This window comes from Staurois parvus, unplaced genomic scaffold (genome assembly GCF_062004578.1).
Source record: "Staurois parvus isolate SC_StPar_1 unplaced genomic scaffold, SC_StPar_1.0 ptg000678l, whole genome shotgun sequence".
NCBI classification, from domain to species: domain Eukaryota; kingdom Metazoa; phylum Chordata; class Amphibia; order Anura; family Ranidae; genus Staurois; species Staurois parvus.
The window spans coordinates 1,085,606-1,110,000 of NW_028318474.1; the positions used below are offsets into that span (position 1 = coordinate 1,085,606).

General features: G+C 38.7%; 1 protein-coding gene across 2 annotated transcripts in view; it reads left to right on the top strand.

The window, feature by feature from the left end:
- Positions 1-24,395, top strand: part of LOC149447646 (adhesion G protein-coupled receptor F5-like) — a 266,556-nt gene that overhangs the window by 179,231 nt on the left and 62,930 nt on the right. For both annotated transcript variants that reach the window (XM_089652270.1, XM_089652269.1), the window contains exon 4: positions 22,208-22,354. In XM_089652270.1, the coding sequence (XP_089508396.1) occupies positions 22,208-22,354 (147 nt within the window). The remainder of the gene's footprint in view (positions 1-22,207; positions 22,355-24,395) is intronic.

Here is a 24,395-nt window from a genome sequence, read left to right on the forward strand (position 1 = left end):
AGGAAGACAGAGTCTGGCTGCGTTGATCATATGCATCGCTAGGGACTTGAAATATTGACTCCTAGGAATGGGGGTATGATGAAGCAATAGCTGAGCAGCAGAGAAAACTATGGGCAAAGTGGTCACTGAAGTCACCAACCGGTGGACCTCCAGCCAGAATGGTTGAATAAGTGGACAGGACCACCAAATATGCAAGAAAGAGCCATCAGGTGTCCCACATCTCCAGCACACATCAGGGACAGAAGAGTTAAACCGATGAAGTCTGGAGGGAGTACGATACCATCTAGTGGCCAATTTGTAACCATTTTCCTGCGTCGAAACATTACTCGAGCAGGAGTGGGAGTACATAAAAATGCGGTCCCAATCCGATTCCGATAAATCCGTCTTTAGGTCTCTGTTCCCTGTACAGGATTTATATAGTGCCAACAGTTTGCAGAGCACTTTACAACACGAGGGCAGACAGTCCAGTTACAGTACCATTCAATATAGGAGGAATCAGAAGGCCCTGCGCATTGGAGCTTACAATCTAAAAGGGTGGGTCAAGCTATACGAAAGGTAATAACTGTGGGAGATGATCTGATGGAGAAAACGGAGATACAGTTGTGAGATAGAGGCAGGATAGACTTCTCTTTAGAGAAGGGTTTTCAGGGATAGCCTATAAGTGGACCGAGTAGGAGACAGACAGATTGTGGTAGGGAGTTCTATAGAATGGGAGAGGCTCAGGAGAAGTCCTGGAGGTGAGCATGGGAGGAGGTAACAAGTGAGCTAGAGAAGGAGATCTTGGGAGGAACAAAGAGAGTGATTTGGTTGGTATTTTGAGACTAGATTAGTGATGTAGCTGGGGGCCGAGTTGTGGATGGCGTTGTAAGTTATTAAAAGTAAATTAAAGGTCCTTTACCAGGACAACAAAAAAAAGACAATGGCTTTGGCCATTCTCTACTCTATCCAAAACTAGGCTTAGGCCTTAACCTCTTGATGCCGGTGGTACGCATGTATGCGGCCCCTCGGTGGGTTGGCCTTAATAACGAGAGGCCACTTATAAGTGTACCAGAATGTAAACAGAGCTATGCCAAGAGCCGTGCCCCAGAGCGCATGCCCTGGCACAGTTACCAGCGGCTAATGGAAAGCTTCCAATCTCTACTAGTGATCATGGCAGTCACATGATCAGAAACTCAGCCCCGCCTCCCGGCATCAGAAACCTCTTAGAGGGCTGGGAAGCGCTGGCTTTAAGGGGTTAAATATACTTTTATAAAAAATCTCCAGCAAATGTTCTGAAGGTTTCCATCATAGAACATTTTTCTCTTCTTTCACAGTAGATAAGATCAAGCCCAGTCGGTTTTCTGCATACATAATCATAGACGCAAAAACAAGGATTATCATCCTAAACTATGCAATGTGTTAACGTAATCAGTCCACAGAAGCATCTTCTTCCATCATTTCAAGCAGAAACCCGCATTTGTCTGAAGTGTTATTTAAAGAAACTTGTGGCGTTCTGTGGTGTCAGACTGTTACGTTACTGGCACTGTTAGACAATGGGATGGTAACTTGTGTGTGTGTCTCATGCTTTCATTGTTAATCTCTGGTGACCTTCAGAGGGAGTGTGCTGAATTCTTGTAGATCTGCACTAACTGTACATTACAAAGAACATGTAGAGCATTGGAAGTATGCAGAATTACAATGTGCTTATAGGTTTTTCACAAGTTACCGGCAAATAAGTGTCTAATTTATTTTTTCATTTTGGATAGTGTAGGAAAGGGTTGGAGCCCTTGATGGGTTGTTACTGCTGTCTATGTTCCTATTGGGGAGACTTGCCCCTATAGCCATGATTACTGAGGATGAAAGTGAGGAAAAATGGAAAATTTTGAGTTGTTATTGGAATAATCATAGAGGTGAAATCTAGCAATAATATGCTTGTTCCGGGGACAACTGCCTAAGATGGGATTTCTCCAAACTTTTTCTCACATCCTGTTGTGTCTTGAAACAGGAAGTGAAAGGTTTTCCCACTTAGACACAAGCAGCAAAAAAAGTTGACCAGTGGTGGTCAACTTTCTTGATATGGGGGGTGTTAAGTGTGGCTCCTGACATCACCAAAGAGCCCACATAAAATTCAGTTAATATTTAATATTTATTATCACAGTCAGCAGGCATACAATAGGATAGTCAAAGACTAAGGGAATTATACAAGACATTGACAGAGACTGTGGACATAACACAGAAGATGGTCAGAAATTGCAGACATGGTACAAGAGATGGCCAGAGACTGCGGACATAATACAAGAGATGATCAGAGACTAAGGACCTACTACAAGAGATACAAGAGATGGTAAGAGGCTGTGGACCTAATATAAGAGATGGTCAGAGACTGCGGACCTAATACAAGAGATGGTCAGAGACTGCAAACCTAATACAAGAGATGGACAGAGACTGCGGACATAATACCAGGGATGGTAAGAGGCTGTGGACCTAATAAAAGAGATGGTCAGAGACTGTGGACATAATTCAAGAGATGGTCCGAAACTGTGAACCCAATACAAGGGATGGTCAGAGACTGTGGACATAATATAAGAGATGGTCAGTGACTGAGAACATAATACAAGAAATGGCCAGAGACTGCAGACATAATACAAGTGATGATCAGAAACTGCAAACCCAATACAAGAGATGGTCAGAGACTGCAAACCTAATACAAGAGATGGACAGAGTCAAAGTCTGTGAACATGCTAAAGGAGTGCTTGGAGAACGGGAGAATGCTTCGTGAAATATTACATGAGGCTGCTAAAAATCACTGCTATAACAGGGCAACAGGGAAACATAGATCAATGTCTCTAGAGGACCCGGGGGCCATAAAAAGGGCTGCATGCAGCTTCTCGGCTATAGGTTGGGCAATAGGGAATTAAACCTTCTCTATTCAAAACTAAGAAAAGAGCTTTGACTTTAATTATATTGAGGAATTAGATTAATTTAGATCTAATATGAGAAATAGGCCCATGTGCAGGAAGCACATGACCCACCTCTCTCATCTGGTATAATGACCATATTGCTCACTATATGCTTACTGTCTGCCTAAATATGCTTCTTGTACAGTATATGCAGGGCCAGGACAATGGGTGGGCAGGAGGGGAAGTTGCTCTGGGTGCAGTGGTGGGTGAACCTCCCTCACCACACCAACTCCTGGTACTTGGTTGGCAACCGGTGGGCCACAGTTTGATGGTTCACACTGTGCATGTGCAACTTCTTTTTAGCTTCTAGTAAGCAAGCAATTGGCCATGCATGTGCAATGCACACTCCATGCTAACCATGGGCAGCTGCAGCAGGGGGCATAGAATGGGTGCAGGATGGTACACCCATTCAATATCATGCAATAGCAGCAGGGGGCGTGGGGGCGCAGTTTCACATGTATGCCCTGGGCACTGGACGAACCTGTCCTGACACTGCATATATGTATGGTTACTTAATTAAGCTAACCATACTGTGTGCACATTTCAGCTGATTCTTGTTAAATCAGCTGACGTTCAAGCCATGGGTGGCCTTACTGGCACCACCCAGCTCAAGAAAAGTTGGAAACTGAGGCTGCTCGTTGAGCCGACGTGGAAACAGGTGGTCCAATGAAATTTTAAAAATGAAGGTATTTTGCCAAAACCTGGACAGCCATGAGGTATATAAGTCATTGGCTGGCCAGAAATGCTGGGACAGCTAGTTACTTTACCGCTGATCTGTTGCAGATTGCTAACCCCTATGTAGCCTTTCTGTTTGCTTTGACTTTTTGACAGCCAAGGGATGTCATTACATTACGAAATAGTTTTGAACCTGATGATAACGTGAGATCTGAGGGTGAAATGTTTAAAGTGTTGCTAACAACAGCCCGACCACCTGGCATGAGCTAGGGCATAGCACACTCATTAAACAAACATGTCATTTCACACTTCTATAAACTAAACTGAGCAAAAACACGGATTAATCTAAGAAGGCTTGACAGAAAGAACATTTTACTCATCAACGTAAAAGCTTTAATTGTGAAATGTTTAATTTTAGGGTGAATTTAAAGATTTACTGCTTTTCCAAAACTCTACAGAGGTTGTGGTGCCATTGTGTTGGATCATGATGATGACTCAGCATTGGAGTGGAGGACTGGTGGCCCAGTATACAGTCCATTACAGTCCAACTCTGGCAGGATGGTCATAACTAGAATCACCTCCTCTAAAAGCTGCCTCAAAATCTAAAAATTTACTGATTAAATAGGCAAGTGTCATGAAAATAGTTAAGAAATAAAAAATGCCTTGTGCATTCATTGTGCTCTACAATGACCAACATTATTCAGTCCTAAAAAAAATCATAATCTCAGTGCTAACCCTCACTTGTAAAGACGAAAATGGATTGGGACATCCACCTCTTGCCTGCCAAACTTCCCCTGCATGGCTAAACCTACAAAATACAGCATTTTAAATCAGAACTGGCACATGCGCAAGAATCACTGGAGACTTAACACTGAAAAATTATTTGCTGCTGCCCCTTTTTCCCCTACCCCACTCAAATTTCCCTTCTTTCCTTTTCTTTATCTCTCCTTTACAGGGGCGGACTGACCATTTGGAAACTCGGGCACTGCCCGAGGGCCTGGGGTCAGTAGGGGGCCCCATGAGATGCCCCTGGTACCTTTTTCATAGGCTTTTTTGAGTTTGGGCAAGGACACAGGGGCCCCATGATCCCCTATTTCCCGGGGCCCCATGAGTTGTCAGTCCGCCCCTGCTCCTTCATATTATTTATATATACAGAGTGTGTGTGTGTATATATATATATATATATATATATATATACACACACACACATATATATGTATAGTATCTATCCATTATCCTTCATTGATTTCATGTTTCATGTTTCACCTGTTTAATGCTTCAGGGAATCCATTTAAGTAGCAGGTCTAGAAGAAATCTTTAAAGCTTCAGGAAATTTGATAATCCTTTCTAAAAAGGATTATAAAAAAAAAAAAGTCAGCACCACGGTGAATATCCTTAGTTTCAATAAAGTGTTATTATCAAAAGTGACTAAAATCCAGCTGACTGCAAGGGTTAACTGCTCGTTTAGTCTAGCAGAAAGGTTTTTCAATTTAACTCACCTGATCATCTGCTTCTCTAGCAGATCGCGCTCACCTTTGCTCTGATAGTGGACTTTCCCTCAGTGTCATCATGTCCAATGCAGGGCTATGAAACCTGCATCAGTCCTTATGTCTTCAGGACCTTAGACCACTGAAGCATGGGGGAGGAGTTGCAGAGGAGACCTGTCTAGAAGTGTGGAGGACCAGGTAAGTAGATCTTCTTTTCTATGTCCCCTAGCCCTAAACAAAGGGATAACTTTTAGGTTTTTATGAGTTGGGCTTTAAAGGAAATTAAATGAAATTAGTTGACTTGATGATAGTATCATCAAATACTCTAATGAACAATTTTTCAAAATTTCATAAGAACATTTGAATGAACCTCTGTGTATGGCTAGCTTTACAAAGATCTAAACCAACTGCAGTATTATGTATAAAGTGAAACAGCTTAGGAGATATATGAATATTAGAGTAGAGGCCACGAGTTCACCAGGAGTCTATTGTTCCAAAGAACAGCTTTGTAGTTGTAAAAAGCCAAGAGGTTCAGCTGAAAAGATAAAAAAAAAAAAAAATAGCTTGTGGATATCTAGATCAGCAAACAAAGCGGTTAGTCACACCTTGAACCACCACTGACAATACTATAATCTTTCCTGTCTTCTTAGTCACATGCATGCGGTACTATTGTCCTTCAGGGCTGTGGGTAAACAAAGCATTTATTGATGTTGTGTCTGATACTAATACAATTTGCCCGTACTTCCCAGGTTTTATTAACAATTATTATTTATTACCCTGCAGTCTTCAGTCATGTGACTTCACAGTTTCTAAACTGTCTTTCAATTTGTGATGAAACTGAGAACCTTTTTGGTTTAAGAAGGCTCTACTGAGGTGTATAGGAGGCCTTTTAGCTCCTTTTGGCCCTCCTCACTATATACCTTTTTATATTTTGTCCTTATTTTGATGACATTTTGGGATCTCTTGGGAGGTACTGTATATGGCTTGCCAGGAATATGCCATGGACAATGAGAACCTTGTATCAGGCCATACCCTCTAGGGATGGAATAAAATCTGATCACTGATTATGGGAACGGGTTAGAGGGCATTTCAGGCAACACCGTATGGGAAATGCAGAGAAAAAAAAGGAATGAGATAATAATTTATCTTAAAACATTGATCACTCACATATTTCACATTTACTCAAAGCCCCCTCCCTTTTGTAGAAGATCTTGGCTTTTAGTTAGACATTTATTTTCTCAGCAGCGTAAAAATGACAATTACTCATAAATCTAAATGGTCTGGTATCCATAGTGAGCACATGATTGTGCGGGCCCTCCTGGCCTTGGCTTACTAGGGCTGCAGCTGGTATCTGGTCTGGAAACAGATAGCAGAGCTGGTACAACCTCTCTCTTATAATCCCTGGACATAAATATGAAGCCTTGGATCAGATAGCTCTGTGATGAATGGGATGCTCTCCATCTTTTAAACTTTTGGAGGGTCAGACTGCCCAAATCATTACGCTACCCTCTTTGTTTTTTGTTTTTTTTTCAATTCTCAGGGATTTTAACAGTAAGATGTGCTTGCCAGACCTTCTGAACCCTGCTATGGAGGTTCACCTCTCCTGCTGCATATTCTATGTTGTAAACCAAACTGAATATCAAACAGGGAATGTTCATTTAGAAATGGACGCAGTCTGCTGGTGAGAGTGGAACTCAAGCATGGAAACTGTGCTGCTGGGGAGCCTGAGGCATGAAAAAAAAGTCAGTTGATGATCCAACCCAATGGCATCCTCCCAAAACTGAAATATCAGTACTAGATGGACATGCCCATTTAGCCCTGGCTCACATATATGCGGCTGTGCCGGCCGCGTTTTGGGTGGGCACGAGAGCCCATTCATTTGAATGAACTCCCATGCCCTGGGACATGCAGGAAAGAAGTCCCTGCACTTCTTTGGAAACCTCAGTTCCCAGTGCGGTTGCGATTTCCAGTGCGGGCGGCGTGCCATTAGAATTAATGGCACCTGCCCATGGGTCTGCAAGCAAGGATATGCAAGCAAAGATTTTTCTCTAGCTTACCTGATCAGCCTGTGGTCCTGGCCATGTTGCAGCCAGGTAACTAGCATGCTCAGAAAGTGGTCTGCAATGGTAGGCCTTATATTTAATGACAGCTTCAGTTTGAAGCTGGCTATACGTGTTTAGATTTTTTTTTGCACAACCTGCAAGCAGAATCCTGTATCCATGCTGTACAGCGTGGATGGGTGAATTTCCTGCTGTGGCTATTGTATTCTGACAGCTGATCCTGTTGCCTGTCAAAATACCTGAACAGTGGTTGCATCTGCTTGGCCAACAGTTTTTCACCTGGGCACATCAATTTTTCAATAGGAGGCAGCCAACAAGGCCAGCCACTGAGTGATCCTTGGCCAGTTCATCAAGAACCAGCCAGAATTTAAATGGTGTATGGCCAGCTTAAGACTACCAGAGGGCACCCTGTTCTCCACCTCTGATTTTCAGGAGTAAACCAGTAGGAATGTCTATTTAAGGGAAAAGTCATAGAACTATATAGGCTGCCACGTAAATATGTAACCTGCCCTTAGGCGGTCGCCATGTGATCAAAGCTTGGTTAGCACTGAACAAAATTATTTTACTCTGTAGAAGAGGAAGAAAAGGGTAGGATAAAGATATATGATCACTTTGTTTAACCACTTGCTCTCTTGCAGATTTACACCCCCCCATGACCAGGCCATTTTTTGCCATACGACGCTATGTTACTTTAACTGACAATTGCATGGTAATTTTTTTTCCACAAATAGAATTTTCTTTTGGTGGTATTTTATCACCTCTGGGTTTTACTTTTTGCATTATAAACCAAAAAAGATCAACAATTTTGAAAAAAAAAACAAAGAATATGTTTGACTTTTTGTTATAAAACATATCAAATAAAAAAATTAAGAAAATAAAATTTCTTTATAAATTTAGTCCAAAATGTATTCTGCTATATGTCTTTGGTAAAAAAAAATCCCAATAAGTGTATATTAATTGGTTTACGTGAAAGTCATACAAATGTCTACAAATGGCAGTTTATGTACTGGAATTTTTTATTTTTTTATACTAGTAATGGCGGTGATCAGCGACTTATAGCAGGACTGCAGCAGGCATTCTGACACTAACTGACACTGGGTGGGAACTGACTAATTGCCACTGACATCTCCAGTGACACTAATAAAGTGATCTGTGCTAATAAAAAGCACTGTCACTGTACTAATGACACTGGGCAGGAAGAGGTTAACACTTCTTTGTGATTAATGAGTAGTGTTTTACTAGGGAATGTGTTGGATGTTACTCCCTGCTTTGCCAAGAGATGGAAAGCAGCACATCCCCGCTGACAGGAGAGAGATCTGTGTTGTTTACAAACAGATCTCTCCCCTTTCAGTTGCTCCACCGATCACCGAGTCCCGGCCATGAATCACTGGCTGGGACCCGGTGATTAACATTTCTGGGAGTCAATGACAGCGTTGGTAGGACGGCGCGTGCACATGTGCCCCCTATCGGGAAATGCTAAATTGTGTGTGTATGTATGTATATATGTGTGTATATATATATATATATATATATATATATATATATATACACAATATATATGATTTTGCACAGTGCGGCCACCCTGCAGCAGTATATCTGCTATGGGGAGGTCAACAAATGGTTATTTTTTTATTGTATTCTTATTGTTATAAAAACACATAATATCCTTTTATATCACTAATACAAATCAAATAACCTTCATAACATTTTTTATTAACATTATCCTCCCCTTACCCCCACCACCCTTGTTCTCCTATTTCAATCTCTCCTTATTTCACAGATATTCTTCATTCTATCTTCTCCACTATGGTATAGCTCTTCCCTCTTATAAGTATATACTCTCTTCATCCAATCTTTAACTTTAGGTATTTGTTGAGATTTCCAAAATTAAGGGGTCAGGTCTTTTGCTGCTTTAAGTAGATGAAACACAATATTATTTTTATATTGTTTCACTGTGAGATCTGTATTATGAAACAAACACACCCACGGATCCATTTTCACTTCTCTTGCTATTTCTAAGATATGTTGTACTATCATCTGCCAGAATATTTGTACCTTGGGGCATTCCCACCATATATGTGCCTGTGTACCCTCTTTCCCACAATCTCTCCAACATAGTGAGAAGCTCTCTGGTATTTATGAGCTTTACTGGGTGTGACATACCATCTTGTCAGAGGTTTATAATTCAGCTCAACTGTATACATATCAGTTGCTCCCTGTGTAGTCCTAAATATTTTATTTTTCTGTTGCTCATTGAATTGTGATCCCAATTCCCTTTTCCATTTCTCCATGTACCTAATGAAGTCTGTTCCAAAATTAAAATAAGTGTCTTATACATACGTGAAGTGCAATGTTTTTGTATCCCTTCTAAGCTCATTAAGTGCTCTAGTGGGTGCAAGTTTTCCATCCCTCTTATGGGTTGTGGAAGTGTTACAGGAAAATGTTTCAGTTGAGAATACCGCCATTCATCCATCAAGGCAAACATATCCTTTTTCTGTTTCAACTCTTGTAAAGTGCATATTTCTCCCGATCTCATAATGTCTTTTACATATACATTTTTATCTTTTATCCACTTCCCTACGATATTACTCCTGCCTGGTATGAAGTAATTTGTTCCCACTAATGGACTCATTGGTGAATTGTGTTCTCACCACATTTGTTTGTGAATTAAATCCCATATCCTAAAAACATTTTGTGTCAAAGTGCTGTGTTATCTGCAAACATGCGGTAACGCTGTGGATTCCACATAATTTTATCTAACTGCACTGCACTCAGTGTTTTTTCAATTATTACCCAACTCTTCCCACGTGTATTATATGCTCAATCCATTAATCATGATAAAACCACTGCTTAGTAGTATCTTCTAAAATCCGGCATGTTTAAATCGACCTTCTTTTTTATCTCTACTTAATATCTCCTGTTTTACTCTTGTTTTTTTATTTTCCCATATATATCTCATTATTATTCTTTTTAATGCCCCAAAATACCCACCTGGTAGGTAAATCGGCAGCTTATGAAACTTATATAAGATTTTAGGTAATATTTATTTGGCCTATTCAAGAAAGTGCTCTTCTTTTTTTTTCTCTCTCCCTCTTAGGTTAGATACAGCAGGGAGAGGAGAGAGGGAAAAGAAGAGAGCAGGAAGAAAGAGAAAAGAAAATATATAGGATGGGCAAGGGGAAGCTGCTTATTAAGTCACGGTTCAGTGGGAACCTAGGGGATATTAGTCCGGTCAGGTGCAGGTGATCTGAACCATACCCCGAGGGGGAATCAAAGGTGGAAAATAACCACAACTGATTCCAGGGCTAAATATGTGCCAGGGAGACGTGGGAGGGGGTGAGGGGGGTAGTGGGAGAGGGAGGGAGGGTAACAGGGAGATGAAGTGGAAGGTGGGGGAGGGGGGAGGGTTGAGGGGGTGGGAAAAGGAGATAAGGTTATCCCAAAACAGGGTGGATAAAAATCAATGTTTTTTTTTTAAAAATTAAAAAAAATCAGATTTTTTTTATTTAAATCTGATTTTTTTTATTTACATCGGATTTTTTTGAATAAAATGCTTTTTGAGGAAAATATATTACCATCCAAAGGTTATTCCATCATGAAATAAAGATTCGTTTTTTAATTATGTAGAATAAGGCTGTATATGTTTAATTTTTTTGGTACATAAATTCCATGAATCCATTCACAATGTCATGCTCTTCCAGAGGTTTTTGTAAGATTATTGGGCAGTTTCTCTGCCTACAAGATATTATCACAGATGCTTGGTTTACTTTTGCAGTTCTCAAAACTGAATTTGACTCAGCGGAGATCACATGCCTCTTCTTCACAGCAAAAATGTTATAACATGAACAGAGTTAAGAAAAAGACCTTAATCCTAACTTCTACAAACCTATGAATACAGAATCAACCCCTTCAGTGCTAAGTTTCAAGAAGTTCAGTGAATAGAATAGAAACAATATTTTTCTGATTGTTTGGAGTGGAATAGATCTGCACAAGAAGAAAGTGAAACTAAGTGTGAGGAGGAAGGGGCTGACAGTCTAAGTTTCTTAAAATATATATATTTTGTTTAGCCAAATTAGTTAACAAACATGGATGTTTAAGCAAATCACATATGCTGGAATGTTATTGTTTCAGTTGAATAAATCTATTTAAATTGTTAAGGTAATGATTATTTTTCTCCTTCCTAAGTACAACAGAAAAGTTGTCCAAATATGAATGATTAACCTATTAAACTGGGGATAAAAAAACTAATATGAAAAGTTGTTGTTCTAAAAATCTTCATCTACTTGCATATTAAAGTTATACCAGCAAGAATTAGTCTTTATGTAGAAAACTAGGATTTAAATCAAGCCTTACTGACTAGTGATTTAAATCGTGATTTAAATCAGTTTGATTTAAAATCAAATCCACCCTGTCCCAAAATGTTCACAGAGTGCCAATATTGTTATGTAAAGCCCTCCTTCTGCCAGGAGGAATTGACATAACAAGATGTTGGACAAGAATGTAATTAATGTAATGACCTATAATGTAAAGGGGCTGAATATTCCGGTAAAAAGACATAAGATTACTAAAGAAATGTGGCAGCATTCTACAGGCGAAACTCGAAAAATTAGAATATCGTGCAAAAGTTCATTTATTTCAGTAATGCAACTTAAAAGTTGAAACTAATATATGAGATAGACTCATTACATACAAAGCAAGATAGTTCAAGCCGTGATTTGTCATAATTGTGATATTTATGGCTTACAGCTCATGAAAACCCCAAATCCACAATCTCAGAAAATTAGAATATTACATGCAATCAATAAAACAAGGAATGTACATAGAACAATATCGAACCTCTGAAAAGTATAAGCATGCATATGTACTCAGTACTTGGCTTGGGCCCCTTTTGCAGCAATTACTGCCTCAATGCGGAGTGGCATGGAAGTTATCAGCTTGTGACACTGCTGAGGTGTTAGGGAAGACCAGAATGCTTCAATAGCGGCCTTCAGCTCTTCTGCATTGTTCGGTCTCATGTCTCTCATCTTCCTCTTGACAATATCTAATAGTGGATGAAGCGCTCAGCCATGAGGGTAATGAACTAATTAAACTAAATAGATGAATACAAATTAATACATAATAAATAATATATATATATATATAATAAAGTGACCTGTGCTCCAAATAAATGTGCAAACAAGAATTAATAAAAATATATAAAAATTCCAATACATAAATTTTTATAAGTGAAGGTGACTGGTGCTTCAAATCAATCAATGTGTAAAACCAAAGCAAACGACCAGTCTGCCACCCAGTGGCTAAAACTGGTACTAAATATATACACACTAAGTGTAAAAAAGTGACAAGTGCCCAGAAAACTAAATATATATATATATATATATATATATATATACAAATCCACACATAATCATGTATATTAAATATATATAAAAAAAATGTGAATAAATACAAAAGTGAACAATCACTGACTAAAGTGACAAGTGAAAATAAAAAAAATGTCCAAACTAAAGTGTAACAATCGTGCTATCACTCTTAAAATGTGAAACTCAATAAATGCTTTTCCACTTCAAAATCTTGTGCTCAAAAACAAGGAGTGACACTCTCGTGCATATATCCTCCAGTGGCTAGAGTGCCTCCTCACCTCCTTTATTCGACCCCTAAGGGCCACAAATCATGTAATCCAATATTCCACCCCGATTAACTTCCGATAATATTGATGTTTTCACAACACCTTATCTATCCTTCCGGATCCTGAAGAAGCCGCGTGTTCAGGGCATAACGCGTAGAGCGCAGTGACGTCATTTCCGGGTGGAGCTCGGTGACGCAGTTCCGGTGACGGACTTCTGGTTTTTCGCCATCTTGAGTCCCCTAGTGCACCCATAACATATGGAAAATCATGGGCTGTACACTTGGACCATGTGAGTGATTTCTTTGGCATCTTTTTGATTAAACATATTGGACATACTACACTGTGGAAGTATTCTTTTTGCTTACTCCTCTATGACCCTGGTACTATATTGCTGAGTCTCTCTATGCCCAATACATTTGGAGTGGATATCAGAAGGATAGCTAAGGTGTTGTGAAAACATCAATATTATCGGAAGTTAATCAGGGTGGAATATTGGATTACATTACATGATTTGTGGCCCTTAGGGGTTGAAAGGAGGTGAGGAGGCACTCTAACCACTGGAGGATATATGCACGAGAGTGTCACTCCTTGTTTTTGAGCACAAGATTTTGAAGTGGAAAAGCATTTATTCAGTTTCACATTTTAAGAGTGATAGCACGATTGTTGCACTTTAGTTTGGACATTTTCTTATTTTCACTTGTCACTTTAGTCAGTGATTGTTCACTTTTGTATTTATTCATATTTTTTATATATATATTTAATATACATGATTATGTGTGGATTTGTATATATATATATATATATTTAGTTTTCTGGGCACTTGTCACTTTTTTACACTTAGTGTGTGTATATTTAGTACCAGTTTTAGCCACTGGGTGGCAGACTGGTCGTTTGCTTTGGTTTTACACATTGATTGATTTGAAGCACCAGTCACCTTCACTTTATAGATATTTATGTATTGGAATTTTTATATATTTTTATTCTTGTTTGCACATTTATTTGGAGCACTGGTCACTTTATTATATATATATATATATATATATATATATTATTTATTATGTATTAATTTTTATTCATCTATTTAGTTTAATTAGTTCATTACCCTCATGGCTGAGCTCTTCATCCACTATTAGATATTTCTTTCATCCCAAGGTATAGGGTATATATGATAGCCGCTGGTCTTGTTTAGTTACTCTGTAGAGCGCAGAGTAACTAAAGTAGGAGGACATTCCTATTAAGTTTTCCTCTTGACAATGCCCCATAGATGCTCTATGGGGTTCAGGTCAGGCGAGTTTGCTGGCCAATCAAGCACAGTAATCCCACGGTCATTGAACCAAGTTTTGGTGCTTTTGGCAGTGTGGGCAGGTGCCAAGTCCTGCTGGAAAATGAAGTCAGCATCCCCATAAAGCTTGTCTGCGTAAGGAAGCATGAAGTGCTCCAAAATCTCCTGGTAGACGGCTGCGTTGACCCTGGACTTAATGAAGCACAGTGGACCAACACCAGCAGATGACATGGCTGCCCAAATCAACACAGACTGTGGAAACTTCACACTGGACTTCAAGCATCTTGCAGTGTGTGCCTCTCCATTCTTCCTTTATACTCTGGGTCCTTGGTTTCCAAATGAGATGCAAAAGTTGCTCTCATCAGAAAAGAGGACTTTGGACCACTGAGCAACAGACCAGGTCTGTTTTTCTTTAGCCCCGGTAAGACGCTTCTGACATTGTTTGTTGTCCAGGATCCGTCTATCTGTGGTGGCTCTTGATGCACTGACTCCAGCCTCAGTCCACTCCTTGCGAAAGTCCCCAACACTTTTGAATGGCCTTTTCCTAACAATCCTCTCCAGGCTGCAGTCATCCCTGCTGCTTGTGCACCTTTTTCTTCCACACTTTTCCTTTCCACATAACTTTTTACTAATGTGCTTTGATACAGCACTTTGGGAACATCCAACATCTTTTGCAATTACCTTTTGAGGCTTTCCCTCCTTATGGAGGGTGTCAATGATGGTTTTCTGCACAACTGTCAGGTCAGCAGTCTTTCCCATGATTGTGATTCCTACTGAACCAGACTGAGAGACCATTTAAAGGCTCAGGAACCCTTTGCAGGTGTTATGGCTTAATTAGCTGATTAGAGTGGGACACTTTGAGCCTAGAATATTGCACCTTTTCACAATATTCTAATTTTCTGAGATTGTGGATTTGGGGTTTTCATGAGCTGTAAGCCATAATCATCACAATTATGACAAATCACGGCTTGAACTATCTTGCTTTGCATGTAATGAGTCTATCTCATATATTAGTTTCACCTTTTAAGTTGCATACTGAAATAAATGAACTTTTGCATGATATTCTAATTTTTCGAGTTTCACCTGTATATATTTGGTATTCCTACAAGGAAGAGGGCCAATACCTGTGTCTGAATGGAAAGTTAAATGATATGAAATGTACATTAGCAAATATTTACTGTCCAAATAAAAATGCAATGGGCTATTTAGAGGGTTTGTTAAGGAAATTGATGGACTTTAGGAAAGGTAAACTGATTGTGGCTGGGGATTTCAATCTTTGCATGGACCCCCAGTTGGATACTTTGTCTCGGGTGCAAAGAGTGGGTAGGAAATATTTAAAACCATTGAAAAGGAGATTACATCAATGTCATCTAATAGATGTATGGAGGATTAAGCACCCAAGGGAAAGGGATTATACCTTTTACTCCTCTGCACATGCAACATACTCCAGACTGGACTATATATTGATTGAACATAGATTGCTGGAGTCATTGACCAAATCCAGGATTGAAATTACAACTCTTTCAGACCATGCGCCAGTTACAATGAAGTTGAATACTGAAGGAGATTTAAAATATCTGAACACTTGGAAATTAAATGATATGTTATTGCCATATCAGTAGGTAGAAGTAAAAATAAAAAAAGAAATAGGACAGTATTTCCAACTGAATGAAACTGAAGATGTTTCAGTGGCCACAATATGGGAAGCCCATAAAACATATATAAGGGGTATATTGATTGCAATAGGAGCAGAAAAAAGAGAAACGGTCAGTAAAGATGAGAACATTAATAGAAGAATTATATAAATTAGAACAAGAGAAGAACAGAGATAGAAGTACAAAATAAGATTATACTAAAAAGGGAAGAGTTGGATGATCTAATGGAGCAAGAGACAAAAAGGGTATTTAATATGGTGGCAAAAGAAAGGTGTATGTGGGGAAATAGACCAGGGAAATACTAAGCAAAAATGTTAACAAAAAAGAAATCTGTAAACTACATTAAGAAGATTAACAATAAAATGAGAGAGATTGTATACTCAGCTAAAATGATTGCTAGTGTATTTCAAAAATATTATAGTTCACTGTATGTGGTTAAAAACAAGGAGCAAAAGGTTCTGATTAGAGAAAGAAATAAGAAAATTCAGACATATTTAAAAACAGCGGGATTACCCAGACTAGAGGGAGAAAGATGGGCAATGTTAGAAAATTCAATATCACAAGAGGAAATACTAGCAACAATAAAGAGTACAGCATCAGGGAAGAGCCTGGGACCGGAAGGCTATACAGTAAGATATTGTAAGAAATTTAATGAATATTTAGTGCCTAAATTGTGTAAATATATGAATGCATTAGGAACAGATATGGAAATTAGGGAGGAGTCGTTATTAGCACATATCACAATAATAGCTAATATCACAATAATAGCTAAAGAAAGTAAAGATCCATCCCAGTGCACCAGTTATAGGCCAATATCGTTACTAAATACAGATAAGAAATTATACACGAAGATCATTGCTAGTAGGATGAAAGATTTAATGCCAGAATGGGTACACTTGGACCAAGTAGGGTTTGTACCGGGAAGAGAAGGAATGGATAATGGTGTGAGATCACTACTCCTTTTGCATGAGAAGGAAAAGGAAGGAAAAGTCACCAGTGGTATTCCTGATGAAAGATGCAAAAAAAGCGTTCGACAGGGTAGACTGGGGATTTATGATAAGTACCTTAGAAATATTAGGAATAGCACCTAAAATGATGAAATGAATAAAAAACGTGTATAGTCTCCCCTCTGCAGCGATGAAGATTAATGGTACACTGTTGTATCCATTTATAATGTACAATGGAACAAGGCAGGGGTGCCCACTGTCACCCCTCCTATTTATACTATCTTTAGAGCCCCTATTAGCTACTATCCAAAATAGCGTATATATAAAGGAATCCAAATTGGAAACATGAAACATAAAGTTGCTGCGTACGCAGATGATATATTATTTAATGTGGTAAATGCTAGATTGACATTACCTAATTTAATGAGAGAATTAAAACACTATGGAGAGCTGTCAAATTTTAAGATTAACCCTCTGAAGTCAGAGATATTGAATATTAACTTACCGAAGAGAGAGAGAGACCAGCGATTCAACGGAATTTCCCCTTTACCTGGCGGGATAAAGAATTAAACTATTTAGGAGTTAAGTTAACATCGTCATTGAAGGGAATATACTACACAAAATTATATCCCATTAATAAATGAGATAAAAGAGGAACTGAGGTCAACAAGTGGTTAAATACTTAATTGGTCCATATAGTAAACTTGGTGAAAAGTTGTTCACTTTAAGGACTTTGAAGGTGGCAAGGAGGAACTCTGGGGGGGAATTCAAAAAAGCAATTACAACATGTTCCTGGCAGTACGGCCCCTTTAAAGTGAAATTTTACTTTCTCAATCAACATTAACTATTTTTAATCTGTATGCTGCTAGCATCAGTTGCTTCCTGGTTTCTGGCCTAGGCCAAAATGATGTCATACATCCTAGGAGTCTTCATGGGCCTTTTTTTCTTTCTTTCATGTGGAGGGGCTTTCTCAGCTAAACACACCATCCTACATGCATGTCTGAGCTAAGGGCAGATGGATTCCAGGAAGTAAATGCTACATGAATCATCTGCCTTTCAAAGTGACTTCTCAACAATATAAAGCATGGAAACATGGATGGATGGGGGACGTTTGCTCTGAATATTAACCTCCCTGGCAGTATTTCCGATTGTGTAGCTCAGGGTAAAGTTTCAGTACCACAAGCGGTAACCCCGAGCTACACTCGGGAATACCCTGCACCGTTGCTCCGGGATCTCTTCTTCACTTACCTTGTCCTTCGCTTCCGCAATGTCCCTCCTGCAGTGACCCTGGCAATGTCCTCCGGCGGATGCCGGCATCTGTCGTCTGGGTTCTATTCCCTGTGACGTCGTGGAAACCTGAAAACATAAAGTTGCTGCGTACGCAGATGATATATTATTTAATGTGGTAAATGCTAGATTGACATTACCTAATTTAATGAGAGAATTTAAACACTATGGAGAGCTGTCAAATTTTAAGATTAACCCTCTGAAGTCAGAGATATTGAATATTAACTTACCGAAGAGAGAGACAGGCGATTCAAGGGAATTTCCCCTTTACCTGGTGGGATAAAGAATCAAACTATTTAGGAGTTAGGTTAACATTGTCATTGAAGGGAATATACTACACAAAATTATATCCCATTAATAAATGAGATAAAAGAGGAACTGAGGTCAACAAGTGGTTCAATACTTAATTGGTCCATATACTAAACTTGGTGAAAAGTTGTTCGCTTTAAGGACTTTGAAGATGGCAAGGAGGAACTCTGGGGGGGAATTCAGTAAAGCAATTACAACATGTTCCTGGCAGTACGGCCCCTTTAAAGTGAAATTTTATTTTCTCAATCAAAATTAACTATTTTTAATCTGTATGCTGCTAGCATCAGTTGCTTCCTGGTTTCTGGCCTAGGCCAAAATGATGTCATACATCCTAGGAGTCTTCATGGACCTTTTTTTCTTTCTTTCATGTGGAAGGGCTTTCTCAGCTAAGCACACCATCCTACATGCATGTCTGAGCTAAGGGCAGATGGATTCCAGGAAGTAAATGCTACATGAATCATCTGCCTTTCAAAGTGACTTCTCAACAATATAAAGCATGGAGACATGGATGGATGGGGGACGTTTGCTCTGAATATTAACCTCCCTGGCGGTATTCCCGATTGTGTAGCTCGGGGTAAAGTTTCAGTACCACAAGCGGTAACCCCGAGCTACACTCGGGAATACCCTGCACCATTGCTCCGGGATCTCTTCTTCACTTACTTTGTCCTTCACTCCCGCAATGTCCCTCCTGCAGTGTCCCCGGCAATGTCCTCCGGCGGATGCCGGCATCTGTCTTCTGGCTTCTGTTCCCTGTGACGTCGGGACGTATGGTGATGGAACGGCGGGAAATTCAAAAATGTGAAAAAGTGACATTCAGTAAATACACTAAAATCACATAGTAAAACATTACTGTATCAAACCCTTGTCCTGTGCCCTGCCTGCATTTTTACTGTTCTTTCAGCCTGGAAACTGAGAAATGTCCATAGCGTCCAAAAAGCATCCCTTTAAGTCAAAAGCGGTTTTAGACCGGCTAGAGAACAGCGATAGTAAATTAGAACCACTTGCAGAATTGAGTGATAATGATTCGTGGGGAAATTCGTCATCAGGCACTGAAAAATATTTTGCGACTTTGCTCAGCAATGTGCGAACTTGGTGCTCTATTTCAAATTTCAGTGTTTTTGGTTTGATTATATTATTGAATTAAATTTATTATTATATTATTATTTTTTATGATTATTTATTAAATTATAATTTATGATTTCAAGTTTCAAATTTTAACATACCCGGGATGTTTACTAGACTCTTGTTCGGACAGATTTCTGTGAGTTATTCCTAAAAATTACAGGCCTACAATAAAAAAAAAAAATATTTCCATGCAAAAAAATGTACCACTTTAAGCACAGAAATATGGACATAATCAGACCGCTAGGGAGGTTAACAATGAATCAAACAAAACAGCCCAAATGCTTGCCCAGAGAATCGAAAGGGTTAGTTCACCTTTACCAAAAGACTGCCTCTGCAGGTAAGGGGTGCCTAAAGATAAAAACAAACTGGGCAGCTTTGACTAAAGTTGAATAATACCCTTGCTATCGATTTGGTCTATTTACATACCTCCTGAAGCCTGACTGGATTTTTTCCAGAGCTGCCATCATCCCATCCTTCCTTGTTACTAGGACTTTTGCTAAGACACTCTCAGTCATTATTGCTTGCCCCCGCCATCAAAGAAGGGATCTCTCAAACCCATGCACATGTGTTGTCCATTGCTGGGTTCAGAGCTACTGCAACAGGGGAATGCGAGGACACGTGAGGGGGTTTGAATAGGCTGAGAGTGTCGTAGCAACATCCTAGCAACAAGGCAGGAAGGGGGGGGCCCATCTCTGAGTTTTTTGGCCAGGCTTCTGGAGGTACACAAATGGCCAACACCTATATAGCATGGGTAATATCTAACTTTAGTCCAAGTGGTACAGTTTGTTTTTATCTACCCTTACCTGCATAGGCAGTTTTTTTTTGTAAAAGTGAACTAACCCTTTAAGTGTTACTGCAAATTAAAAAAAAAAAGTATCACAGACAATATTCATTTGCAAGTGCACTAATAAGTCTACAGTCACATCAGCCTCCACATATGGAAAGAATTCTTTACATTAAGAGATGTGACACTGTGGACTAGATCCCTTTGTAAATGGTTTCAAGAAAAAGCTGGATGTGTTTTTAAATGACCAGAATATAACCAGCTATTAATTGTAATAATGTATAACACTGCATTCTTCTTCTTATTATTATAATGTTTAGTAATTATTCAATTACAATAATTATTATAATACAGGATTTATATAGCGACAACCAGAAAATGCAAAAATGTAGAGAGCGCTCATAAAGGCAGCAGCTAGAACACTCAAGGAATCACATAAACCTCGTATCGTAATATATAAAATAACAGTGCAGCGCTATCAATAGTACAATTGGTCAATATGGAATATCATATGATGTATCCAAAAGTCAGCATCAATATTGGGTCAACAAGTGTAAAGATGCAAAATTGTTTGAACTTTTACATCTTTACACTTGTTGACCCAATATTGACTCTGACTTTTGGATACATCATATAATATTCCATATTGACCAATTGTACTATTGATAGTGCTGCACTGTTATTTTATATATAGCGACAACCGTTTGCACGGTGCTTTACAATATAAAAGGAAACACTATAGTTACAATACTATTGTAATTGTATCACCTGTTATAAAGTTTTTTTGTTTACTTCCTCTGGACTGGATCAACTGCAGGTTTACAGACTATTTTTGTCATTTGGTTGACCTTGATGGACATGAGTCTTTTGGCTTTTCTTTCTATCTATCTGGCCTGCAATACAGGGGCTCAGAAAAATTAAGCAAACCTACATAGGTAGATTTTTTTGGTTTTTTTTCTTTCATATCTGATTGTTTGCTTTTTGACAACATTGGTGCATTTTCAATTCCTAGAAATCTGGGGAAATTAGTCTTACTAAAGTAGGCAGCACCACCTACTGGTCTTTTTTTGAGTAATGCATTCCTATGATTTGCTTGAAGATACTCAGACATAGAGCATAACACCTTACATCAGTTAAAATACACACTCACAATAGTATAATGCTTGATGAATAATTTATTCTGTCAAAGGATGTAGATCTCTGAACAAAAAATGAACAAAGCAACAAAAAAAATTTAATATATGGCAGCATAGCAGTCCTTAGATATGGTGGCTGCATTATTTTTCAATAATTGGTACCTTCCTGTGGGTTGAAATGGAAGTAAAAAACAATGTTCTCTTATTTTTGTCAAGAAGAGGGATCCTCTGAGGAAACAGAGGATGAATGATTGTAGCCACCCAGGGACAAGAAGTATGTTATTTGCAGGATCACCAATACCCAATACCCAATAAAGGAAAATAATGGAAAATAAGAAGAAAAAACAAATGCAGCCACAAATTTTAAGGACTGGTAAACTGCAGCATTATATAGTTTTGGTTTGGGTTTTAGATACACTTTAAGTTCATTCATTTTAAAGTGGTTGTAAACACCTACATATACCCGTTGAAGTGACTGATCTCAGATGATACACAGAAATTAAACAAATTCTCCTACATACGTTGTACCTGTCTTTCCCCTACATCCATTCAAAGTGCAGAATTTAAGTAGGATCTCTCAACTCTGAAAAGCCCCCTTTTACACAGCACACAGGAACAGAGCTGAGGCTGTCAATCTGCTGGAGGTCCCTCCCCTGTCACCATTTTTCTCTTGGTGTCAGGAAAACTAGTCAGAAGTGACTCATGCAGATAGCAGAGGAATAAAGCAGCAGACAGAAATAACACTTAGTACTCTAGAGACAATTACACATTATTGAGGGATATGCTTTGTTCATATTTCATGTCTGAGGTTTACAACCACTTTAATTTGGTGTGTAAATTTAGCACTTATAAATACTATGCTAATTGTTTCATGTCATTCTCATTTTTTTAGTATCAGACTACATTCTGGATGTTGAGATTAGTATTCCTGACCCTTCAATGGCTATCCAAGTAAAGCAGTACCTAACCAATAATCTGACTTTCCCCTTGTCGGTGGGCATTGGAGACACTAATATCACAAGTATCAAAGTAACCACAAGTAAGTTCTCACTATGGTAAAATTACAGTGAAATGGCTTTTAGCAAGTTTTTTTTTTTGATGAGCCAAACAGTGCTGAGAAGGGGAGAGGTGGGGGGCTACTGAAGAGTGTAGTGTGATCTCTCTGGCCTCTCAGGTCTGTTTTTACAGCTGAAAAGGCTTCCACAGATGAACTAGGAAGACTATATTGTTTTATTTTTTTGTTGTTGCTTTTTACATAGTTGGGCTCAAAAGTTTGCATACCCTGACAGGAATCGTGAAATGTTGGTATTGATACTGAAGATATGACTGATCATAGCAAAAATCTTTTATTAATTTTGTATCAAGGAGCACAATACGATGTCACAAAAAACTGTTGTCGGGTATATTGTAACCAGAATGTTTTGTGGCATTGGCGCAGAAAGAGCTTCTTTCTGGTAACTCGACCATGCAGCTCATTTTTGTTCAAGTATCATTGTATTGTGCTCCTTGAAACAACCACACTGTCGTTTTCCAGAGCAGCCTGTATTTCTCCTGAGGTTACCTGTGAGTCTCTTTGTATCATGAACAATTCTTCTGGTAGTTGTGGGTGCAAGCTTTCTGGTCTATGAGAAAAATTTTAGCAGCTGACTAGAGCAAACTGCCAAAAAAGACGATATATTATAAATCCTATGCAGAGTAAACCATCACTATCAATAGTGGATGCAAATAATTTCTTTATTTAGATCATAAAGATCATTGGAAAGGTTAGGCATTATAGACATGGTGAACACACAGTCAATCACTAAAATAAAATCAGTGAATATAAAAACAAAAACAATCCTGCTCATTCACTTAGCTGCATCAATTAAATGGCTGGAAAAAACGTTGTTTGCATAGGAAAGAGTAAATCTTCATATATAGGAGGCTGTTATGGTGTATGGGGGTCCATAATAATAGTATTCTAAATGGCTGAATCTTCGCAGTGTCAAGTTCCTGTTGTTTTCCATTATTGGAAATTTACCCTACCACCCAACATTGATGAATATATGAGGGAAGTGCAAAGATATTTCCAATATTGGAAAACAACAGGAACTTGACACTGCAAAGATTCAGCCATTTAGAATACTATTATTATGGACCCCCATACACCATAAAAACCTCCTATATATGAAGATTTACTCTTTTTTTTATTCAAACAATGGTTTTTCAAGCCATTTAATTGATGCAGCTAAGTGAATGCGCAGGACTTTTTTTGTTTTTATATTCACTGATTTTATTTTAGTGATTGACTGTGTGTTCACCATGTCTATAATGCCTAACCTTTCCAATGATCTTTATGATCTAAATAAATTATTTGCATCCACTATTGATGGTGATGGTTTACTCCGCATAGGATTTATAATATACCGTCTTTTTTGGCAGTTTGCTCTAGTCAGCTGCTAACCTTTTTCTCATAAGCTTAATTCGGTTTAGAATCCACACCCCATATTAGGGTGAGTCAGAGAGATTCTTTTGATGAGTGGTTACACCCTAATAAATGGCAGTTTTTCCTTTTGTATAAGCTTTCTGGTCTACCTGACCTTGGCTTGGTACCAAAAGATCCCTGAATTTTCCACTTCTGTTCTGATTGAACAGTACTGACTGGCATATTCAAGACTTTGGACATCTTTTTATATCCTTTTCTATCTTTATAAAGTTCCATTGCCTTGTTACGCAGGTCTTTTGACAGCTTTTCTTTGCTCCCCATGGCTCAGTATCTAGACTGCTCAGTGCATCCACGTGGGAGCTAACTCATTGGCCATCTATACACAGACAGTAATTCCCAGATGTGGGAAATGAACCTTTAATTGCCATATTAGCCTGTGTGTGTCACCTTGTGTGTCTGTACCAAAGCCAAACATTCCAGTGAATGTACACTATTGATCAGGGCCATTTAGGTGATTTCCATTATCATGATTTAAAAAGGAGCCGTTTTTTGGCATGATCAGTCATTTTTTCAATATCAATGCTAAACTTTCACGATTTCTGCAAAGGTATGTAAACTTTTGAGCACAGCTGCATAATGACAAATTTTTTTAGTT